This window comes from Cariama cristata, unplaced genomic scaffold (genome assembly GCF_000690535.1).
Source record: "Cariama cristata isolate BGI_N322 unplaced genomic scaffold, ASM69053v1 scaffold13885, whole genome shotgun sequence".
Classification (NCBI taxonomy): Eukaryota; Metazoa; Chordata; class Aves; order Cariamiformes; family Cariamidae; genus Cariama; species Cariama cristata.
Window position 1 is genome coordinate 1,162 of NW_009618241.1, and position 25,115 is coordinate 26,276.

The following is a 25,115-nucleotide window of genomic DNA, read 5'->3' on the forward strand; positions in this document are numbered from 1 at the left end:
TAGGCTTCTTTTTGAAACATTGCAATGGGTAACTTGGCCATCTCATTAACTTTCAGATACAATGCAAAGCCTTTGAAAAGAAGGATTTTTCTCCTACCAGCCATTTTCCAAAAAGTTCCTAGAGAGTGGAGTGAGGGAGATAGCTGATGGAACAGAACTGAGAAAGTTCAGGATTGCTAGTAAAGGTCCTCTCCATCCCTGTCCAGCCGCATCTCTTTGCATGGGAGTAGCAACTCTGGGAACTGCTGCAAGTGGAGCAGAGGGACATGTCTCACAGTTTCAACACTATAATCCAAAATGATCATCCTCTAATTGCAAATGGATCTGAAGTTTATAATTTTTAAGCATCGTTTTATTGCTTTTTGTCTAGATCCCAAAATCCAGTTTTTAAGTTGTGATTAATCTTCAGAGTTCCCCACAGTCAGCAATTAGAAAGAAACTTTGTATCCATGTAATAGGACATGGAGTGATCTTCTACTTTGTTAAGGCTACTAATGAGCCTTAATAGGGCTACTTATAAGCCTTAGCAAGAGTAAAAATTTTATTCAACAACTTTCCAAGAATACTGAGGAAATTAAACCTTGATTTAAACACATCTTGCCACATGCATCTTTGCTTTTGAGGGGAACCACTTGACTCCACTGAGATGATGAAAGTTGTGGCCATATTTGTCTGTTTGTCACGACCAGTCTTTCCTTAAGTTTCTGGAAATAAAAAGTGGTTTATAGCACTAGAATTGGATAAAATAAATGTCGGTAAAGAGGATGTATGGGAAAAAGGTGCCCTGGATCTAAATGTAACAGTCGCAATACCATGTTACACAACTTTTATGTAACTGTCAAAAATTATCCTTAAAGCCTTATTTTAATTTTATAAGCTGTGCGTGTGTATAATACACAATGTACTTTTATTCATATGCCAAAGATCAGCAGCCAAATTATTTACTATCAGCGTAAGTCTCTCTTAATAATTTAAGCCCTTAATCTTCTATAGTATTTTCTCTTGCACGCACTCTCTTTGTATATGTCTCGCTGGCTTTGTAGTTGACTGGGCATTGCTATTTACACAACCCAATTTCAACACAAAAATGTTATTTCTTTGTAAAAATAGTTGCTTCTTCACTATCCAAAGTCTAATCTATTCCCGTAGTTATAGTCTGATGGAAAGAATTATAGTAGATTTGTCATTTTTAAGAGAGAATGTATTGTTTTTCTGTTCTACTGCTTGAGTTTTTTGAAATTAGGGTGGAGATAGGGAGCATTATTACAATAAAAGATTTTACGTCATTAAGATTTACCAATTTAATCAGGCATATACACAGTCTACTTTATCCAGGTTATCAGATCTCTTGCCCATAATCTCTTATTTTTACTGAAGCAACATGGGAACTTGGAGGACTGAGGAGTTTCAGGGCTGTATGTGTCTGACAGCCTGGAAGAGAAGGACACGTGCACTAGAACTACCAACAGAACCTCAGTGAGGTTTTTTCCCCTTAGCTTTCAGCCTGTATGACTCCTCCCATGGCTTCCTACATAAACTAAGGCTTACTAGTAGGTTACTTCAGCTATTAAGGAAATAACTTTAAAACAGTTTGAAAAAGACCTGGTAAGAATCTTGGAACCATTAAATATGGAAGAACATTTGAAAGGTATTTGATATTTTGTGTGCTACCTATGTTGATTTAACTGATCACTGCCATTGTAAGTGAAATGTTATAATTTTAATTCTTCTTTGCTAGAGCTTTTTTTTTTCTTTAATGCAGGTTTAAGATTTTTAAGAGCCCTTAGACTGATACAGTTTTCAGAAATTTTGCAGTTCCTGAATATCCTTAAAACAAGGTAAGATCTTTTCTTACATTCCGAGTTAGTTGCATTGGTGACAGAACATAAATGGCTTTCTTTTCTGGATAAAAATGCTTGTTATCTGTTCTTTAAACCTTTCTCTGCTGATGAATGATTTATCATTGTCAACATCTTTTGCTATGTGATCAGTAGATTTTACTTGATATGCTGTTACATTTGAAATACCTCAGCAAGACTGTGTGCTGATAAATTAAAAGCAGAATGAATTACAGAGCTCTGCACTGATTAAACATTGCTTCTTTCCACATAATCAGTCCATATTCTGCTGCCTTGGAAAAACAGAAATCAAAATTCATTCAACAGAATACAGTTTAAAAGTATTTTGAGAAATAATCACTGTGGCTCTATTTCAGTTTCTCTGTACTGAGCATCCTTTTTCACATCAAAACCATTAAAAATTAATTTTACTGAGCTATCTTTATATTGTGTTCATTGTCATTAGCATTTCTTTCAAAGAATAATTAAAATACTCCAAGTAACCTTCTGGCTTTCACTGATTCTTTGGGCTATTAATACATGAAAGTTGTGCAGAAGCAGCACAACGTTGAACAAAAGATCACTTTGAAGGAAATAAAAAGGAACTATCCCATGCCTTGCAGTTGAAGACATACTGCCCTTCATCATTTCCTAAAATGCCCCATGGTGAAGTTTTGAACCCTGCTTCCAATAATTACTGTAAATTCAGTTCCATTCTGAAATCCTATGCTGTCTCCACCAGTTGATGATGCATGTGTGAGGGCTTTATATGCAAGTAACTCGATTTATTTGCTATGTTAATTAGTAGTCATGGGCAAATAGATCCTTGAGATTTGTACACAGTCATGGTAAACAACTGTTTCTTCAACCATTAACCTCGAAACTATTCTCTTTGCTGTAAAACTCTCACACTATCTGTCTTTAGCCATGTGACTGCAAGGAATCCAGTTCTTATAAAGAAATCAATGAATGTGGAGTGAAGATGTGCACCAGTAGCTTAGCATACTAGCAGTATGATAAAGGAGTGTAATGTTTGCAGGAGCTGAGAATATCCAATGAGTTTGCATTTAACGCACACAACAACCTCGCCAAAAGACATGGCAGTCAATGGAGAAGAACTGTAATCTCAAAGGATTTTGGATAAAGGCTAAAAGCACCTTTAGGAGTGGTGGATTTGTAAACTTCCAGATCCATAAATGAAGGGATACTGCATTAAACACATTCAGTGTATTCAGAGCTGGCTTATTCAAGATTGATCTGTTCATTTAAATAGCATTTCTCTGCTGCAAAATTTACTCTTAGATTAGATATCACCATCTTTGTGATTATTTATATGAATGTCCAAATATCTGTAAACCTCAAATGTTGATTATTAGAAAGCCTGTAAAGCAAAGCTTCCTTATATGTCTGTTTCAATTTACTCAGCTAATTAATCCCCAGCAGTTCATCACATTTAACTTAAAAACTGTCACTGCCTCAAAACAATTTTTTATGTCTCTCCCTGTTCCTGTTCTTCAATAGAAAGACTCGTCTGCTCTCTTTTGTATCTTGCTTAATAACCTGAAATGAATTAAATCATTTGGAATACTATAAACGTTCACAAAACATAATTTGGTAAAAATGGATGAGTCAAATTAAAATAAGTGACAGAATGTCACTTATTTTAGAAAAGTTTTTAGTTACACCTGACATAAATTTGACTATGTGACTGCCTTGGTTTTTATTTGTTGTCTTGCATGAATTTAGCTTCTAGAAAACAAAAAATTAGAAAATTAATTTGTTACTGGTACTGCTAACTTCAATGAGAAATTTTCATATTTCAGTCACAACCAAGAACTGTCGTTCTTGTGGTAGGTACACTTTTTCTGTTACAGTGCCAAAACACTTTTTAATTGAGAATTTCTATTTCTGCATTATTAATGTTTCTCAAAAAAAAAAAAAAAGCAGTGTGCTGAGCACTTGTGGTTAATGGGCAATCTTTAGTAATTTTGCAAGAGTTAGAGCAGTTAAACTAGTAGTCTCAATAAATTTATTTTTATTTAAATAAAATTTGCTTCTCTAAATGCAAGCAGTCATTTCAATTACATACAGTAGCCTTAAACTGTTGTTATTACCTTAAACTCTTACACTGTATCGTATACTTTTAACCAGCTTTTGCAATGTTGTTTTACCTAGAGATGGTTAAAAAACTTCTAGAATTAAGATATTTTAGCATTTCTTGCAATCCATTTTTAAGGTTTTAATGAAATTTTCAACATCATAGTTTATGAATGTAAAACCGAGGGTTAGTGACAGAAATTGAGTTGTTGAAATGAGATACCAAATTCAGTATATCATTACTAGCTCTGGAATGATAGTATAGGAAAAAGAACCTAACACTTGTTATTATTTAAAAATTCTGCAAAAGATAAAAGTGTTTTCCATTCGAGGTGATATGTGTTTATATGAAAAAACTATGGAACTAATTCAAATAGGGGCGTTTCAGTGTGCTTGGCATTAATAACAAGTAACTACTGACAAGATGAGAAACTGATAGGGTATAAAGGGCACTGCTGTGTTTTTAATGTTTAGTGCAATTAGGGAAGAAGCTCTGTTCTTCTTTTCCTCGTTCTCACAGTAAAGAAAAAAAAGTTTACTCTAACATATAAATTAAAATTACTCCTGGAATTAAGTGACTGAGATACGAGGATTAAAGGAACATATATTATTTACTTAATGGGCAGAAGGGCCATTCCAAACACTGGAATCCAAAGGAAGAAGCTAAACCATGCCAAAATAGAGGCAGTGAGAAGACTGGCAAAGTAGTGTGGGAGTGTTAGATAATTATTAGAATATCTGAAAAATTATTACTTATATTTGAAAAGAATCAGTAAGGCAAAGCAAAATTTTACAGCAGTGTGTTAAAAGACCATACTCTCCCAAGGTTCTATTTGTTTCCCTAATTTGAAATTAAACATGTTTTACTTAATATTTTTTGTTCCTGTATTTTATGAAATAGAATGAATTGTGTGGTGTTCAGTTTAAAATTTCTCTCCTTCACTGTTTTCTAATATTTTTCAATAAAACTACAAAGGCTTAGACAGGGGTCGCAGCGAAGGATTTTGCACAGATGTTGGAAAGAGCTTAAAGAGGAGGAAAATGTTTGTGACTAATCCTTCATCTATATTTAGACTCTGACAGAAACACAGGGAGTATTTCATAGAGGAGAGAGAAGGTAGAATGTTTAATAAATCTGCAAAAATAAAACATACCAGACAAGTCAGGCAAATAGTTATTCTTGATGGCTGCTGTCATTTACTTGTATTACAGTAATATGTGGAGACCAACTGACACATTATTTTATCAGGAGCCTCTCCTGTTCTAAGTTCAGGTGAAGGGTGATATTTAGCCTTTCATAACTGAGCTTTGCATCAGCATGATTTCTATGATTTTGTTTAACCTAAGAACCTATTCATTAGGCTCCTGTGCTATCGCTGCATGTTATCACCAACAAAATATGAACCTTAATCAACCATACCTTAAGAAAGAGAGAAATAGGGAATATGTGTTGATGTAGGTGAATGCTAATTAATTGCAGACTGCTGGTATATTATCTTATTTTTGAATACAGTATTCATTACAGCATCTGTCATATTGTCCAATTGTATTTCTTTCCTAGTACGCATAGATGCCCACTTTGCTAACTGTAACTCTTAAAAACATTTTTAATGGAACTGATCTGATTAATTTTCCTGGTTCATTTCTCAACTTTGTTTAGAAAATAATGCATTTTTATTGTCCTTAAAGTAGTTATAAGCAGAAATATTAATTAATTATACTGCAAAACTACTACTGCTAAAACGGATAGTGAATTTTTCCTCATTTTTGTTCTTTTGGAGTGTATTGTTTTAGGGATAATAGTGATTTTTCTGAGACATTATCCTTTCTTAGAAATGTTTTCAAAACCAAAGGAGAGCTATTTCCAAAACAGTTCCCTGCATGAGTAAGATTATTCATAGTAATACACAGACTTCAGTTCCTTGTGTATTTGCCGAATATCCTGCTTAGCTTTTAAAATCATTGTAATTTTTGTAAGAAGAGAGGGAGCAAGCTTTGCTTATGTTTCTTCTACAAGCTTTTAAGTATGGTATTTTCCTGAAAATGAGTGAGGTTGTTGATTCAAAATCACTTACAACAATAGAGAATATACTACTCAGTGGGACTGAAAATAATTTTGAGTTTGGTAGGTTTCAATTTTTTATTTTAATTTTTAGAAAAATATGAATGTAAAGTATGAAATACTCTAACTCCATATGATTTTCCACAAAGAAGTCCATAGAAGTTCATGCAAGCCGAATAATCTGAAAAGTACTTAGGACTTACACAGGAACTGTAAAATACCCAAGTCATTTAATTTGAGAATTGTAAGTTTTTCACAAAAGCAGCATGACATTTACAGATTGGCTGCAATGGTTCATTAATCGTTTGCTGTAACTGTAGGAAAATAGTCTTGCCCTGTGGTCATGTATGCAAGTGTTAACATGTGGTGAGTATGCAACAAAAACATCCTCTAGCTGTTAATTTTTAAAGCCTCTACAGGCCTGGGGTCAAAAGCACAATGAATATAGAAGCAGCATACGAAAAAGGAAATAATTCAAAAAACATCAATCGTTTGTATAAATGCAATGTTCAGCAGCTAATGTTAATAGGCATTGCTCAATTTAATTCATTGGACCTGCATGGATGTATTCCAGGGTACCAGAATATTTACATGTAAATAACTGAGGTGTATAGCAATGAAAAATGAGAAGGTAAGTGTACTGAGAGGCACCAAATTTATTTGTGAAAAATCATCATTTATTTCTATTTGTTTGATTATGAGTACAGATGTAGCTAAGCTTTCCATTAGTCTTTGTGGTCTCAAATGCATTGGAATTTTTCTTTCAAGCTATCTAATTATGCAAATATGAACTCTGTAAAGACAAAATAACACGCATTTTGCATAGGCTTTTGATTAATTTTTTTGGGGAGCCTGCTTCTCTTTAGAAATCATCATCAGACTTTCTCAGTCTGAAGTATGGAGTTGTACATGGGTACATACTAAAAATCTGTGATAAATTCCAGTCTAAGTTCCTATTTGTTGTTGGGTTTTGTTTCTTTTCAGTAATTCCATCAAGCTAGTGAATCTGTGCTCTATATTTATCAGCACGTGGCTGACAGCAGCTGGGTTCATACATTTGGTAAGTGTATTTATACTTGAAAATACTTCATTGACTTTTTCTCATGGGTCATCTGCTCTCTGAGCTACTTTATTACCTGAAATTGCCTTGCTCTGGATAATCCTTTAACACATCTATAGCGTACAATAAAAAAAGACATCACAGCTTCCCAAATTTTAGGTTTCTACTCAAAACTAATTCTGAATAGTAAGGAATACATCATTAACCTCAGTTATAAAATGAGTGATGCAACTACTTGAATGATTATAATTTACCAGTAGGTGGCAATGTTTCCTAAATAACTACCAGAGTGCTTCCTGGAAGGGATTGGGAGACTGAAATGATGCTGAGGTCCTGGGAAATCAATAGTTTTGCCAGAAGAAAGCAGTTCTGTATTTCCTTGAGAAGTAATGGGATTGCTAGCATTCCGGGTAGCAATTTTTATAGGGATTATTTAATTCTCTCTTGTTTTTAAATTTCAAATTTTTGGTGTCACTTTCAGTCACTGATAACATAGATTTTTTTTTCTAATAGGTTTTTATTCCGCACATAACAATATGTGAAAAATGTAAGATAGTTAGTATAGAAGTACATATGAGTTCATAAATGCAAATATGCATATATACGATCAGTATATGTCAATTGTGTGTTTTAAACATTTTAAACTTATAGCTTTTACTGATTTGTTTGCTAAATAAAATTAAATATGGTTAAGTGTTTGTCCTTTAAGTACCTTTTATGATCAACTTAGAATCAGGAAAATTTTAAGCTGCTAGTAGTAATAAGTTATTCAGGAATGGTTTTGGAGTAATATTATGATTTAATGATATTGATGTTGGCGATTTAGTTGACTTCACTTGGATTACCTTAAGGCACAGCCAGCTCTATAAGATTAAATTCAGAACGTTTATCTTCCTATTATACCAGCTAGTAATTTAATTTTCACTCTTATAAAGATGCAGGAAAATTTTGGATGTTTTAGTTTATTATACACTTTCTTTCAAGGATGACCGTATTTTTACATTCCTCTGGGCAAATATGACATTTTTATCATAGAAACATTAGCTTTTTCTTTTTTTTGAACCAAGAGAAAAAAATAAAGCTTTTTAAAATTACATCAGCAGGGAGGGAATGCTATATTCTAGGGCTTTGTGTGTGTGTGTTTTGTCTTTTTTTTTTTGTTTGTTTTTTGTTTTGCTTTTCAGTGTAAGTTTCTCTGTTGTACTGTAGGAATCCTTACATTTCAAACTTTTCACTGTGGAACAGATTTCGAGGGCATACTCCTTTCCCACTCATAAATTTATAATGGTCATATGCTGTAGCTGGCTTCTTGGAAAAGTAATAGTGTATCAATAAACTTAACATGTCACTAATGCCTTTAATAGCTACATAATGCTTTGAAACAAAAACATTAAGTACAATTGTATTACAAGTAAGATTCACTGTGAAAAAGTTTAGAACAAACTGTTATAAAATGAACTTACCTAACTACATAAATAAGTTAAATTATTTAATGGTGAATGGAAAAGATTCATTCCATAAATAGTATGCGTGTCAAAACTATGCATATTGGCAAAAGAACTGTAATGGTATAACTGAGACAGGGTTAGGTTCTGTATTTGTTCAAAACAAATCACAGTAAAGGATCCAGAGTTTATGTTATATGCGAAATTATATATATATACACACACACACGCACATAAGCATTTATCAGAAGAGTTAGTTTGTGGTACAACTCTATTAATTCATTATATATTTTCTTGTACATTTTAGGTGGAGAACTCAGGGGATCCATGGGAAAATTTCCAAAATAATCAACCGCTAACATATTGGGAATGTGTTTATTTACTGATGGTTACAATGTCCACTGTTGGCTATGGAGATGTTTATGCAAAAACAACCCTTGGTCGCCTTTTCATGGTCTTCTTCATCCTTGGGGGATTGGTAAAAACTCATAATTATTATCATTATTATAATTATTATTCCAGCTACCTTAATACTTGATTCTGTATATCTCAACATTATAATTAAAGAAATAATAATATCTGGTGTAGTGAATTAAAAGTAATTATAAAATTTTACGTATGTTTAATACACCCCATTTTTTTTTCTATAGATAAATATTTTGGCAGAGCTTGTCAAATTAGTCCAGTCAGCTCATTTAAATGAGTAATGCATGTGAATACATGAAGTGCCTTAATATTTCAGCTTATAATGTTGTTTATAGTGCTTTACTTTTTAGTGACTGACTGTAGTGCATTTTTTTTAAGGCTGCTATTGATACTTAAAGGCACTTTGCGGTTTCAGAAGTCCTACCCACCCTTCTGTGTTCCTTCCCAGAATTCCAACAAACACTGTGGCTTTGGACAGCCTTAAAGAGCAACTTGCCTGAATCAGATGATAGAAAACCACATTCTCTTTAATTTCAAACATCCTTTCATGTCATGTAGCACAATTTTAACTCACAATTTATCATATAGTCATAACCAGTATCCTTTTGTATGAGCAAATTCTCATATTCTTTGTCCTGTGTATACATAGCACCAAAGTTACTAATTGTCTTACGTCAACTTTTCTATTATTTATCAGTGTCAGTAATATTACAAGACCTGTTGCATTGTTATTCTCTAAACCAGCAAGGTTTATTTTAATGTTTACTCTGTGCAAGGTAAGTGCTTTATAGATGACTCACAATATATACTGTGCACGTACATGCATATATATATTGTTACTTTGCTGTCATGTATGGATTTTTACATATACATACATCTTACAGAGGTGATATGTGTATAACAAATGTTACAAATGCCATATACGAGATGCACAGAGATACATATATATGAGTATATATATGAGCATAATAACATGCATTCCCATCTGTGTTTATTGACGTACAAAGGCAAAGACCGTGTCAACCAGCAGTAGCTCTTCGAAGTATCCAGCCACAAGGAAGATGTTTGTTGGACAAAACATGGCAGAATAATTTTTATTTTCTCCTCAAAACCTTTTTTTCTATCACATGTTATTCCAATTCTTTGAAAGACATAAACTTTTGGAAAAGTTTTTTTGGGGGGAGGGGGTATGACCTTTTTGTGTCTTGACAGGGGAAATTAACCCCTGATTCCATCTTGGTTTTGTCTTCTTTTGAATCCTAGTAATGGGGGAAAAAAGTCTGTCTTTTAAAATAGAAGTGTAACAATAATGATAATATTTGGTTTTGGTTTTTGCAGTGGAGCTGGGAGAGGTTTTTTCCCCTCCTCTCTTCAGGAAGAATTAGACATAACTGTATTTTACGATTATATACCAGTTTGAATTAATTTTGTTCTTGTTTTGTTTTGTGTGCCTATTTTTCCTCGTTTGACCATTTTCTTAATTTATAAGGTGTGCACCTTCTGCAAGACCAACTTTTACATTAAGCCCTCTTATTTTGTTTGATAAGAACTTTCACATTTTTTAAATTTTCTTTTTAAACAGCTTCATAGATCTAATTCTTTTGCATTTTCAGATCTTAAAGATACATATCTTCTGAAAATATTCATCATCCCCCTTTCTTTGGCCTCTCTTTTTAGTCTTTTCTTCTGTCTCCTATCTTCTTCTTAGGCCATGTTTGCCAGCTACGTCCCTGAAATCATAGAGTTAATAGGAAACCGCAAGAAATATGGTGGTTCCTATAGTGCGGTTAGTGGAAGAAAGTAAGTATCCCAAGAGGCTCTGCTGCCTCTGCTGCAGTAGAACACTCTCTGCATGCCATTTTCTTTTTTTTTTTGTGTTTTTGTTTCATGCATGTAGGCAATGTTTGCTCGCTACGTGCCAGAAATTGCTGCTCTCATCCTTAATCGGAAGAAATACGGCGGGACTTTTAACTCAACCCGAGGCAGAAAGTAAGTCAAAAAAGACCAGGTGTGGTTGTGTGACTTTAAAGAGCCCCTGAAGGTGGTAATAGCTGACTCACAGCTTATAAGGCTGTATTCCTTGACATCAGATGTTACCACTGGAGAGTTGTCACACTATGATTAGAGACCTGGGCTATGCTATGGTACAAGTCACAACATTTTGTCCCTACTTCAGGAGAACCTGGATGCCACTAAGACTACACTGACATATCTTGTTAAAAATGCTGCTGTTGCATATGCAGTTAACTTCTGGAACAAGGGTGACTTGTCACTTCACAGTTTTGGGCATCAGATTATCATGTGATCATCTCTTAACTACGTGACAATGATAATTCACATGATTTTCAAACAACTCAGTTCTTTAGAAAACTTGGGTTTACTGGAGTGCAAAATGTAAGATTTATGTTGATTGGGTTATTCCATTAGGCTGACTGTCAGAAGTCTGATAGTGCCATTTTTCCTTGTTCAAACAGCAGATTTGGATCTCATGCAGATCCTTTTGACTTCATATGAATATTGCAAACACTTGTGATTTTAGGATTTATGACCAGGGATTTAAAGTGATTGTCTTCCACACACTGTATAAAACCTGTCCTAAGAAGAGCAAGTAGTAACCTTAGTATCAATATAGTATGGAAGAAAACAAGACCCATAAAACATACTATTTTTACCTGGTAGCAAAAGTCAAATTTTATTGGACCACATTATCTCATTACATTTCTATTGAAAGCTTACTTGTTTTCTTGACCAAGTTAAAACCAACTCTTTCTGGCATTCCCAGTATCTAGACCTGTTGGGATATAGCCTTTAAAGAACTATATGTACTTGGTGATATAGTAGTTTCTCCTCTATATCACCTTTAGTGTTGCCATCTTTTGTTTCATTACATATCGTTGTGACTACTCATATAGAATCCTTTCCATATAACATAAAGAAGGTACTGCAAACAACACATTTAATTAATTGTCCCTGCTCCGTACTTTAAGAAGGTACATTTTTTACTTGATTCCTTTCAAATCACCACACATGGATCATTTTATAAATGTGGATTATGGTTTTATCAAGTTGATTCTGCTCTCTGTGGAGCAGAAAAACTGTAAATGTCCCAAAGAGCTAATTCTAGTGCACTGTTTTATACCATTGGGTAGATAATAGTTTTTTCTGTAGTTACAGCTTATACTACTGTATGTTCAATAATATTCAAGCAATTAGATGACACAATTGAAAACTTCAATACTTCCGTTTCTTGAGATACCCTCAAATGTCTAAAGTTGTTTGGTTTTTTTTTTTACTGTAAACACTAATGTTGGAAACTTGCATCGTTATTCACTTATGTAGATTAACAAAATGCTTTATTTCTGAGCTAGAGTAGTAACATTAATTTCCTAAAATGTTTATTTGTGACAGAGGCCTACTCAGTTTCATATTTGATTTCTCAAAGAGAGAAGTTTTTCAAACGCAGAACTTACACCTCTATTTTTGAAGCTCCAGAGGAGTTATAACAGAGGGTAGTATGGTTAAAAACTATTTTACACAGAGTTTCAGCCTCTCCCCTTCTACATTGTCACTAGTACCTAGCATTGCTTAGATGTCTCTGACTTAGACCTGATCTTCAGTCAGAACCCCGCATCCTGAAAAGCTCAACTCTAGATTACAAGCTTCTGCTAGCTTTGGGGCGTGCTTAATTTTATTTTTCACCTTTTCTTTTTGTCTTTATTTATTCCAACTACCTGTTTGTTTTTTAGCTCACTCTGTTGTCAGTGCTTTCTCTGCTGGTCTCTGCTGATGTCTACTGCCCATATAACTTCTCATTTGAAACTCAGCTCTGTTGTCAGCGTACAAACTGTTCCATTTACTTTATGCACTGTTTTCTGGTTCAATTGTTAATTACTAGGTAGTATAAACACGTTTTTTGCTAATGTGGGTCTTTCATCAGAGAATCTAAGCTTGGGAACTGCACAGTAAAAAGCTGTTAGCACCCCTTGTTTGATGTTGCTTTTGCAGTCAGTAGAACAAGATTGATGAAATGTTATGTTTGGCCAAAATTTAAGTTTTCATTTGGAATTCAGTGTTGAGAGAATTGATTGTCAGAATGAATAAGTTTTCCTTTGCTTGGGATATGGGCATGTGGTAGTAATTAGCAATATAAGGTCTTTAGTTGAGCAACCAAGCATAGATTCTGGCAGCAAACATGAGAAACTACAATGGTTCTATTCCTAACATCAGAAAGTTTCCAGATAAAATGAAATACATGTACAAAATAAAAGCAGCTAAATTTTGTTGAAAGATGTGCTTTCAGATCTTAAAATAGCAAATGTGTATACTTTTTAACTTTCTCCAAAACAGATAAATACATGGAATCTGCTTTGTAGCATTTATATATATGTTTATACATGTTGCTTCATGAACTATGTCTGTGGAATAACATGCTTCTATATGATTATTAAACATTTAGGTGGGAAGTTAACATATGATTATCTGTGTTTTGAGGATAGTACTATGTCGGTTTAATACTAAGGAGACCCTTGCTATAGAACTGCAACTATTGAAGCAACTAGAATCTATGCATAAAAATTATTTCTACAAACTCCACTTACTAAAGGAGAGAAACAACCAACACACCAGCAAGTTTGATCTCGCATTTTATTTTGCTTTTCAGCCAATAAAGTCCCCAAAGGACTTATAAACTACATAGGAATCATTTTGCACAATAAAGAAGCTTACTTGTCTCTTAGATGAGACACATACATGCAGAGTTTGGAAACAGAAGTAGTTTGTAGGCAGAATGCAGTTATCACTGGTTAAATTTAATAGATACTGGGTAGTTTTGTTACAAAAGTCCATGGGGAATTTTAAATTTAATTTATAATCTCTGCTTTTTAATATATTCCTGTAATGAGACTTCTAAGGTCTCATAGAACACAAAGCAGGAATTTTATTATAGTCTTTGATTGAAGTTTCACCTGTTAAATAAACAACAGTACTCAATGTTGCATATATACCAAAATGCTTACCAATATACCTATACAAAATGTGACCAAGACCAAACATACACATTTAATGACAAGTAGGGTAATTACTTTGCACAATTACAACCTAGTGCAAAAAAAATTAAGAAGTTACCAGAAAAGGTAACAATCCTTGTCTTGAATTTCAGATTTGTAAGCAATGAGATCTACTGTATAGGTAGTGAAGATTACTGCTAAACAGCTGTTTTGACACTGTTTACGGATCAGCTCATCAGAAGATTCTGTAATGTTTTAACTATGTGCCCTAATACACCAGGATCAGATGGTCAGTAGACAGGAATGACGGGCCTTCTCAGTTTAGTTCTACTCGGAACAAACCGACAATTGCTTCTTACTATAGTCACGACTAAATACAAATGATAGAGAGAAAACCAGACTATAGTTACAAAGTCAGAAAATAGTTGATATTAAATATATATATATATATATAAAACTAAGATGTAACTGGGAAATAAAATTCAGGCATGAGAAGCAATCAGAACAGTAAAAAATATTATTTTCTAATACTGCTAAGAGGTATCTTAGGATAACAGTGATGTGGCTTCCAATATTTTCCACATTAAGCCCTACATAGTTTTTCTGTTCTTCCACATGAGCAAGTCAGTCACTACTGTTTCTCCTTCTTGTGCGTTTCCCTGGATGAATTCTGTAGTACATGATTTTACATTTTGGAAAATACTTTTTGCAGAACAAGTATTGCACATAATATTCTTAGCCAATGTTCTGCTGATTTCTGTGGAAGTAGGTAACAACATAACTTACTTTCTCTGTAGAATGGTTAGCATGTTTTTATTATTAATAGACTAGTAACTATCTGACACAGTGTTTGTGAGATTAACAGAGTCAAGTTTATGCTTTCTGAAGATGAGAAATGCTTTTAAAATGCAAAGTGGACGAATTTATAATGAAGGTTAGCTCTTATTAATTACTTCATCACCAAGCATTATGTCGTCACACTGAAAAACATCTGCAATATTATATAGGACATATCTCACTAAAACATTGTGAAACTTACTAGATCACTAAGAAATGGCGCGTGAAAGCATATACTTGAAAGAAGTTATATTCAGGTAATTTCATAAAGTAAATTAGTGACAAACTAGTATAATTATGAACAGATAAAGTAGTTTGTAATGACAAAATGCTGCACACAAATACTGGAGATAAAAACTAGATGTAACGTAGTTGGGTGGAGAAGGAAAAAAATCTGAGCTTTTATTACAGTATTATAAAAAGTAGATAAATTAGACTTTAGAAAATAATACATGATTTTATATATATAAACAGGAGAAGTTTTATGCTTTTTCTTTGACACTTTTTTCACCAGCTGCAAAGTGAAATGATATACAGCTTGAGTATTAATGATATTTCCTCTTAACCATTTTTCTTAATAATTTTGAGACCAGCATCTGGTTCCCTATACTCCATCTACATTTAACTCTGTTCTTTTTAAGACTTTCGATTTGACTTACCCTGTTTAGGCTCTTTCTGTAACCTACCTGTAGAACTAATGAGTTAGTATTCAAGGGATCATTTTAAAGGGATATTTTTAAAGTGAAATACCATAGAAGGATGAAAAAGTGTTTGCCACTCTAGCACCATAGCTGATAAACTATTGTTTTTAGAATGTAGCAGCAAGACTACAGATTAGTTCATGCATGCATACCTCTGGAAGGCTGAAAGAGGCAGTGATCACTTTGGCTTTGGATGATTTTCTGAAGTGCTCCAACTAAACTGTTAAATATAAAGTTCAGGCTTTAAGTCTAATGAGACAGGGGTTTTCTTGAAGAAATTCTTGGTTTTGAACAAGTGGAATTATGCTGTTGCACCTTTTTTGTACTATTTGGAACCTACACATTAAGTACTAGTCAAAACAGGACTTACAAGATCATCTGTGTTATTTCTTTTAAGCTAAAAAAAAAAAAATCAAGGTTGGTTTGTTTATTTATTTATAATGTTCATATTACTTAGGTCTAGCCTGAGATTTGGTTGAAGATCCAGATTTGTTTTACCTCTACTAATTTATAATTAATCTTTCATTCTGCATTTACTAATTTACTTGAGAATCAAGATTGTTCTTACTCAGTTGTTTCATTTCATATTCATATCTTCGTATGATCAGACTGGATTTTAATTCTGTGAAATATTTTCTAGTTGAAGGTATTAGCTTAGTGTAAATGAGCCTGCACAAAGCCCTAGAAAGTGTATGAAAAGAATATTTGTAAACTGATGGACTGAAAGAGAGACTGGATAACTTAATGATTTTTTTTTTTCATTCTTTACATTAAATTATTGACTTTTAATTCCATGGACAAAATTATTTTTGCCTTTTTCATGCAAAACTGCTGTCAAATCCAATGGAAACTCTTTATGAGGGCAGCCAGCAGAACACAACTTCACATGAGTACATATTGGCAGAGGGAGGGATTATTATTATTTTATATACATGTATGTGTATATATAAACTACTTCTCTCGTCTCAATTGTAAATATTTATACTAATCTTCATTAAATTTTAAAAATATTTTTAAAAAATTATCCAGAAGCATAACTGTAGTTTATATATGATTAAAAATGGTATTTTAATGAAATCACCATTTTTAAATATATTTAAGCTATTAAAACCTCTTGTTTCTCTTCTCTCATGATCTGCTCTGCTTCCCAGAGATTTCTTCAGATTTCTCAAATTTACAAGCCATAAATTAACAAATCATCAACATATCAACAGGAGTAATCATCTGTTAGAGATTCCTTCCAGAAGGAAACATGGGATTCAATAACTAAACTTCACAGAGAAAAAGAAAAACTGTAGACAGATAGATATGGTAAACAGAAAGACAAACAGATAATTTAAGTTGACAGGCCATCTTGGACTTATTAGACATTTGAATTTGATTAAAAATTAGAAAAGAAAGTTTTAAGGCTTGTCGAAATACTTTGGCAAAGGTCCATTTGCTGCAGTAATGAGAGGCATAGCTCCAAAGAAAGTGACATTATATTATTATATTAAATAATTTTATACAATATGTAAGATATTATTTTCCACTGGGATAAGACTGTAATTAGAGAATGTGACATGGATTGCATTATCATCCCCAGGAGTGTCTCTATTTCCCATCTGCTAACCATTCTTCTAATCCCACTGTTTCAAATGAAGTCTCACTTAGTGATAAAGAAAATCTGATGAGTGTTAAATAGACTGACAGATAGAACTAATAGGACAAAATTTTTTTTCAATTTTGCATGCTTATTAAACTATATTAATTCTTATGAAAGCAAGAAAGGAAATGTGGGAAGTGACATACAACAATATTATGACTTAAAAAATCAAGTTCCATTCCTACAATAATAGTACTAATTTTATATTTCTAGTTAAAATTGTAAAAATTTCAACTTTTCCTTGTCTCTGCCTAAACTTTAAAAAAAATTTTGGGTTTGGCATCAAAATAGCAGTTGTTGCTGTCCACATTCTGGCCCAAGAAAGACTGAATCTAGTTTATAAATCTGTTGATCTACCATATTCTACAAAATATACAGTCCATTACTTTAAGTGTGGACATTCCACGGAGTGCAATGTGAGATAGAAGAAGTGGTGAATTGATCAGCAAGTTTTAGTGAATTATGACTTTTTGTTTTCACTCAGATTCTGTTGCAGAAAATTAGTCATGACATTTTGGGGTGATTTCTATGGAAAGAAATGCATTGGCTCTGGTCATGAACGAAATCCTCAAAAAGCCTTTGCTAACTCCTGCATTGCTTACAAAGGATTTAATTATTTTTTGAGTCATTGAGCATTTAAAAAATGCATAAGGCAATTTGAAAATGAGTAATGGTGGGAATATAGAAAGCAATTTATTTAAGGGCAAAATATTTTCAATTGATTTGAAAAGTAATAACAGGGTGTGCTGTGTATGTGATATCTGCTGCACAAAATATTACAAGAAGGAAGCCCAGGGTCTGGAGGGATTAGAACAGTAGATTAAGGTCTGTTTGGAACTGAGATGTTAATACTGGAGATGTCTGCATTTTACTGTAAGCTCCCTAGTGTGGACTCCTTGTGCAGGCCATAGCATTTAACAGTTTTTACTTCTATTTATATTAAATTATTCATTTATTTCTTATGGTGATATAGCTGTGCTGTGTCTAAATGTTGGAGTATTTTTTATGAAAGCAGAAATACTCTAGATAATATTACCATCAAGGCTGAATGAAAGGATGAATATTCATCCTTTACTTTAAGCTACAGTGGAAGCCTCTTGACTAATCCAGACCCTGGAAAAAACAAATCACTGTACTTTCTTATTATTATTGCAGTTGCAGAGGTATGCATCAAGCAAAGAATATTAACTTTTATTTCTTAACTTGCTTTATAGACAAGCATTGTGCAAATCCTTAAATCATAAAAATGTAAGATAAACTCATTTAGCTGTAACTGAGCAAGGAATTTGAAATAAAGCAACTCAGATTGAGTCACTTATGATGGCGTGCTATTGCAAACAAACTTAGATGCAAGCTTTAATATGCAGTTTAAACAAAGGAGTGTGCTATTTATCCAGGATTAAAGTATCTGAAATGCACTCTATTGGCCTGTTCTCTAGTAGAAATCTCACTTTTTGCCTTTTTCGTGCAAAACTGCTATCAAATTCAATGGAAACTCTTTATTTGAGGACCTGTGTAAGTGAATTCTTCTGTACTGTTTCAGAAACAGTTTCTAATATTTAAAGGTTGCCAGTGACACACCACCAATATTCACTGAGCAGGACTGAAACCTGGATTTGTACAAGTGCACTTGATACAGTTTCATAGCTGTAATAATTCACAACAAATTAGGGTCTTGTGTGTGACTGTATGTTTGTTACACATTGTCAATTTTATGTTTAAGAAAACTTGAAATCATTCCTTCTTGATTCTTAGTTTTACATACTTATATTGGTCACAAAGTAAATTCATATCTGCATCAGAGGTAACTTTCAAATGCCTGACATTAATGATTTCCCGTTTATGTTAATCTGATGTATGATCCAGTGCTGTTTCACTGATCTGTACTGTATACCATATACTGAATGTAGCTCTTGGAGTGTTTTCTGGTGTTAACTAATACCTTTTTCTTTACTTATGATATAAGAGAGATTTCAAAGAGCATGGAACTTCTTGGTAAAAACAGGTAGTTTCTGTCAGAATTAATCGCAGCAGCTTCAGTATAGGCCGCACAAGTTCACTCTGATTCCTAAATAGTTGTCAGCTGAAGCTATCAGGTCCAATTTACAGAAACATAAAGGTGCTTCGAACATGCTCTCACATACTGCAATCACATCTCCAGTCAATGTAATCATATTCTTTTATACGTTTAATATTGATGCATATTTGAAAGTCAGTGTGTTTGGCTTTGCACTAATGTCAACACTTTTTAATCCTTCAGGAGTAAAGAGAATAACGAAAATCTACTTTCTAACAAACAGTTGAAGGAGAACAAATGTTAAAATAAAGTTGCTGGGATGTTACGCACTTGATACACATTTTGCTATATCCTTGAATAATTTTGACTTGTCTCCTTTGTACTAGAAGATTTCTTGAACCTGTTTTGAGAATAAGAGTGAGAAAATAGCTTACAGTTGAATTTAAAAAAAAAAATCATGTCTTGATTTCAGAGTATTTTGTGCTCTGTCTTCACAGATATGAATGACCTAATGCAAAAAGGCAGGCTTGGGAGTAACACTTTTTAGTTTAACACCTGCGATAGTTATTTTTTAAAGACCAACTTGGTGTGTCTTTTTTTGGTCCAGAGGTGTCCATTCTAGATGAGTGGTTCTCAGTCTGCTTTTGTCATAAGTGCAATACATGGGCAAGTTTTTTTTAATGGTTAAAATATTGTAACATATTGTTCTGGCTCACAGTATACATTGGCTAAATAAGTGGTCCTTAGAGAACCATCCTTGGGTTCAAGTCTTCTGTGAAAAAAGAGAAAAACATGAAATTATGACTGTACAGCACCTATTACTCTATCTGTATTAATCTGAGAAGGGAGTTTATATTAAAATAAAGCATCTGTTTAACTGAATAGGAGAAAGAGGTGTAAACACATGCATGAAGTTTTCACTTAATTGAACTGAATTAATACAATCTTGAGTAATGTTAGGTAAATCATGAAAAACATAAGCAGCTAGAAACATATTGTAAACTGGTATATTTAAAGAATGCATACTACTAATAGAAGAACGAGAAGACCGTATGTAGAGTCTCTGACATTTATTGACTTTTCTAAATAAGAAAAAGTGACTGAGACCCATCCTTTTTTTGAGGAAAACCAGTTAGACTTTAGAAGAACCTGTTTACTTCAACCACAGCAGCATGCTACTGATATACGAAGAATTTAGATGGTCGATAGATGAAGGCGTGGTCAGAACACTAAGCAGAAAGACCATAAAGAGATTTGAGCATATGTATTTGGTATAAATGTTATAGTTTCATAGAGATGTCTAGATCAATATGCGTCACACTTCATTTACTTACTTGACAAGTGAACACCGTGTATTCAACTGAATGCCGAACAGAATTTTGTATTTATTATCTTTGATTTATTATGACAGACTAGAGTGGTTTTTTTCAAGTTCTTTATACTTGTTCCAATAAAATGGCTATAATTTCTTTCAAAATAAACAGGCAAAAGAGTTACCTTTCGTATCATGTGCTCTGAAGGAAGAACCATGCAAAGATCCTTTTTGAAGAATGCTATTCGCAGTGGATCTGTTTTCATTTACAGTGCTATTTACATAGATTAAGTGTATGTTCTCAATTATCTCATGTCAGAATTCTAGATCTTTTCGCTTTTGCTTATTTAATTTTTTTCTTCCTGAAACTATTTCTATCTGTGATAACTTTGGACCTTTTATCACCATTTTTGTTTACTTTATAATAAGCTAGTGTGTTTTTAGCAAATGTATCATTATATTGATACTTGAGTGGAAAAAAATTAGGTACTGTGGACAATTTCAACTGTGTAGAACTGTACTATTTTTTCATATTTGGTCACTGTAATTAATTTTGAGAATTATAAGTACATATGGGAGAGAGTGGATTAGTCTGGCTTTATTGGTTTGGAACAATATGACTTCTGATAAGCTTTTGATTCTCTGTAAAAGATTATTTTTGCAGCATCACAATCATGTAATATGGATTCCCATTGGTATGTTAAACCAGTTTCACCTCTGATACATGATACCAATAACAACTATTACTTAACAGAAACCTTAGTCCTCCTGAATAACTATCAGCAATAAAAATGTCTAAATTCCTGACTCGTGGTTTTCAGTATTGTAAGGGAATTTCTAAATTTTGTTTTTAAAGAATGAAAAAAAATAGTTGGAAATCATAATAATTTAGCTGAGTACTATATTACTTTTGAGTTTTTTCATAAACAAAAGCTTAATGCAGAGGTTAGACATTTCTGTTGACTGAAAATTATTAATATACTATTTTCCTACTAACCAACTCTAGCTCAAAGCAAAAGATATCCAGTATGTTGACTTTACTTAACTTTCGGTGCATGGAATAAAATGAGTGGTACCTGCAAAGGGAATGGTTATTGGAACAAACAGAGGAAGTTATAAATCTTCAAATCATATACAGGACAGATTGGAACAACATAAGCTCTCGAAGTTTTCTTAAATAAAGTACCTAATAACTCCCTCCGGGCAAGTAGGAAATCAGTTTTCAATTTGTTCTGCTTCTAAGCAAAAATATAATTTATGTTAAAAGGAGATTTTTTTGTGGGAGTTTTCAACCAAAAATTAATGCAACTATATCATCAGAAAATATTGTTTGAAAACCAGGAGATCTTGTTGCAATCACTGCTTGGGACACTGTCTTGCACTATATAAGAACAGCAGAGAAGAGATGAATAGATCACGTCCAGCCCCAAATCAGAGTGCTAAAATGAAACCATGGTGCGGATGTCTTGAGACACTTCCAAAAGAATCAGTCCTGATGCTCAAATACAAAAGTATTTGACAGCCAAATGTTTTATTTTCACTGAAGCAGATTGCTATGAAACCCTACTGAATCAGAATCGTAACAGGATTGAATTATTGTACCAAATGTATCTGCTTTTAGCAGGAGGCTTTTGGAACAGATAACTTCTGGAGGTCTTTTCCAACCTGTACTATCTTGTAATCTTATCCTATGAAAATTTCTGCTACAATAATTTGGGTTGCACACTTTATCGGTCTTGTAGTTTTTCTCTGCAATTTACCCATATTTTTAAAATGCAGACTCTAATTAATGACAGAAAAGAGCCCATATGAAGTGAAGTCTCCCAGGAAAGAACTAAATTTTCTGCACAGAAATGCAGTGTAGCTCAAGAGCATTCAGGAAGAGACCCTGCTAAAGCTAACTGCACAGGATCTGTGCAAAGCAGTTGCCTACAAGAAGAAATTATTTCTATTATTAAAAATAATGCATCAACTATGCAAATAGAAAGTTCTATTTCTTAATAATGGATGGAAAGATTTGAAGAAAATAATACCCATAGTTTAAAATTAGTCATTTTAGAAAATGTGTACAGATGGTATAAGGAATACAAATAAATATTTTTAGCCATTTTTCATTTTCTTGGGCCTTTGTGGATTTTGGTGCTAGATGAGTTTACACTCAGGAAAAGTGCCAAATACCACTAGACAGCTAGAACTTCCCAATATGTTAGTGTAATGTAGTGTATCAAACAGTCTGTTCAGAATTTAGATCTAGTGAACTACTAAGGGTTTAAACATCTCTTCAGAATCTGAACTTTCTTGAGGTTTTCCATTTACATTGATATATTGAATGCAGATTCATCCATTTGATGGGGAGTGAATCTTAGTGCTTGAAATCATATTTTACTTCTCTGTGTTGAAGGTTATCTTGATGTGAATGTGAGTGCAATAACATATGCACACACAGTGCTGGCTGTTCAGGTTATTGACCACTAGGGAAACTGAGGAAGAGTGCTTCTGAAGGAGGAAATATAGGCATGGTCTTCTCCAGTACAGAGGCTGCTGTAAACTCTGCCAAGCTGCAGAGATCCCAGAGGAAGCCTCTTAAGGACCCCTTGCACCAAAAAAGGATGAGCTAATACATTTTATGTCTTGTTTTCTGACATTGTACTTATCTCATAAAGCTTTAACTCAGAGATTTTTGTGTTTTTAAGTGTTTACAGTCCAAGAACTCAGTGCTCTGTACAGTTACTGCACCAAAAACTTAGGTTAAAATTGAGCAAAATCTTACTGAAGCCAAAGCAGACACTCTAGATAGTTAGTTTAGCAACAAAAGCTTATGGCGTTGAGTCCTATGTTAAATACAAACGAACATGATCAGAGTCTCACGTGAACATATATTCGTTGCCTGTTAAAAAGAATGAAACCATTGAAGTTTTTCACAGCTGCTGTTTCTAAAATTCCGTCTGAGTCCTGATGATGTCACTAAGAACTCATGCAAAAGGAGTATTTTTCTAAATAAAGCTTTAAAACTCTGTGCTATGCTGTTTAATAAAAGTGGTAATCGTAGAACACTTTCATAAGTTGTGCTGGACTGGTATGATAGTTTACAGTGTTTTGCTTTTCTAGTCACCATCTGAACCACTGCAAAAGTAACAGTACATGATGGTGATATTATTTGCTGCATGACGCATATTACTGATTTATTCTTTGTTCTGCGTAATTATCCCTTTTTCCAATGAGTTCTATACACTTTTCACCACATTTCATCAAGCATCAAACTATGAAGCAAGAACAGACTCCTAATATAGCCCATTACATAGGTAATCATTGCTGCCACCTGTTATTTGTTGTTTCCAACCAGTGAGGTTTCTGTGTTACTGAGTTTTCCACAGAACAATTATGAAGTAGGGGAGACTTGGATGGTCTACTTCTTACCCTTGGAATTACTTTGCCTCACATTTCTCAGTTCAAGTGCCAAATGAGTTTGTGAAATTGTGTGTTTGTAGCATTTGTGCATAGACTATATGACTCTAATGAAGCTGACTTTCTGTTAGTTCAGGAATTGTGTCTATACCACTTTGTCCCTCTTCCTGACTTCTGTGAACAATGTGGTTATAGGATGTGTTAGCAATAGGCATAACAAAATCACCATCTGTCTTAAACCTATGACAGTAATGGAAGCTGGAGTTGAGTTTGTTCTATGAAGGAAATTGTAGAATATTCTAATCACAAATTTTTGGACTTTGCTTTGCAATAATAAAGGAGCAAAGATTCCTTAAATCAGGAGGAGTGCAATTTCCTAGGCCTTTTCTTCAGCCTCTCAGAATTTAAGATGTAGAATTCAAGAATGTGTATGTAGTTATATATTATTCTTCCATCTTATGTGGTCAGGTGCATCTAGTAATGGAAATGTGGAGCAGTAGAAACCTTTGTGACATCACCGTCTGTGCAAACTTTGATTTTCTAAGCAATCTGTTACAACGGTGCAATAAATAATGATTTCTTATTGAAAGTACTCTCCCTGCAGGAGTTATGGTAGGAAAAAATATTTCTTTTTTACTGCTTATGGCCTATAATTGGCAAGCTTTGCACTGCCTTCATTGGCGTAAGTGTCTGCTTTCAACCATGGAAAAATATTGAATCATTTTAGGGAGATTTGCTGTCTCATTATGTCATAAACCAAAAATTTAAACAGTAAATCTCAGTAGAGGAGGTAAAGACATGGAGAAAGATGTGTAAAATAAACAAATAGAACTTTGAAAGGGACTGATTAATAAAATGTATAAACATATATATAAATGATGCCACTTATTGTTAAATGTGTAATACAGCTTGGCCAAATGATTTGTTGATAGCAGTCTTTGCAGGTGAGAGTGTATATGTATTTTCAGTTGCAAAGTAACTTTTGGAACTGATGTTTTCCTTCTCTGACTTCAGGGAATAGGATCTAGAGAAACATCAAGAAGAAACTGATACTCTTTTTTTGGCCAATAAATTACCATTTCCTTCTCTGCTTTCTTGCTTGCTTGTTTTCCCTTCTTTGCAAGATTAACTCTGATTTTTCTGTAACAGGCACATAGTTGTCTGTGGTCACATAACACTTGAAAGTGTGTCCAACTTCCTGAAGGACTTCCTGCACAAGGATAGGGATGATGTCAACGTAGAAATCGTCTTTCTGCATAAGTGA

The 25,115-nt window shown here is 33.5% G+C and overlaps 1 protein-coding gene across 1 annotated transcript in view; it reads left to right on the forward strand.

Moving 5' to 3' along the window:
- Window positions 1-1,762: 1,762 nt before the first annotated feature.
- The window catches only part of LOC104162128 (calcium-activated potassium channel subunit alpha-1), a gene marked incomplete at both ends in the record, with an annotated part of 71,523 nt that continues 48,170 nt past the window's right edge, over window positions 1,763-25,115 (forward strand). The window contains 5 exons of the mRNA XM_009700779.1: window positions 1,763-1,838; window positions 6,982-7,057; window positions 8,810-8,980; window positions 10,637-10,728; window positions 25,001-25,111. Of these exons, the coding sequence (XP_009699081.1) occupies window positions 1,763-1,838; window positions 6,982-7,057; window positions 8,810-8,980; window positions 10,637-10,728; window positions 25,001-25,111 (526 nt within the window). The remainder of the gene's footprint in view (window positions 1,839-6,981; window positions 7,058-8,809; window positions 8,981-10,636; window positions 10,729-25,000; window positions 25,112-25,115) is intronic.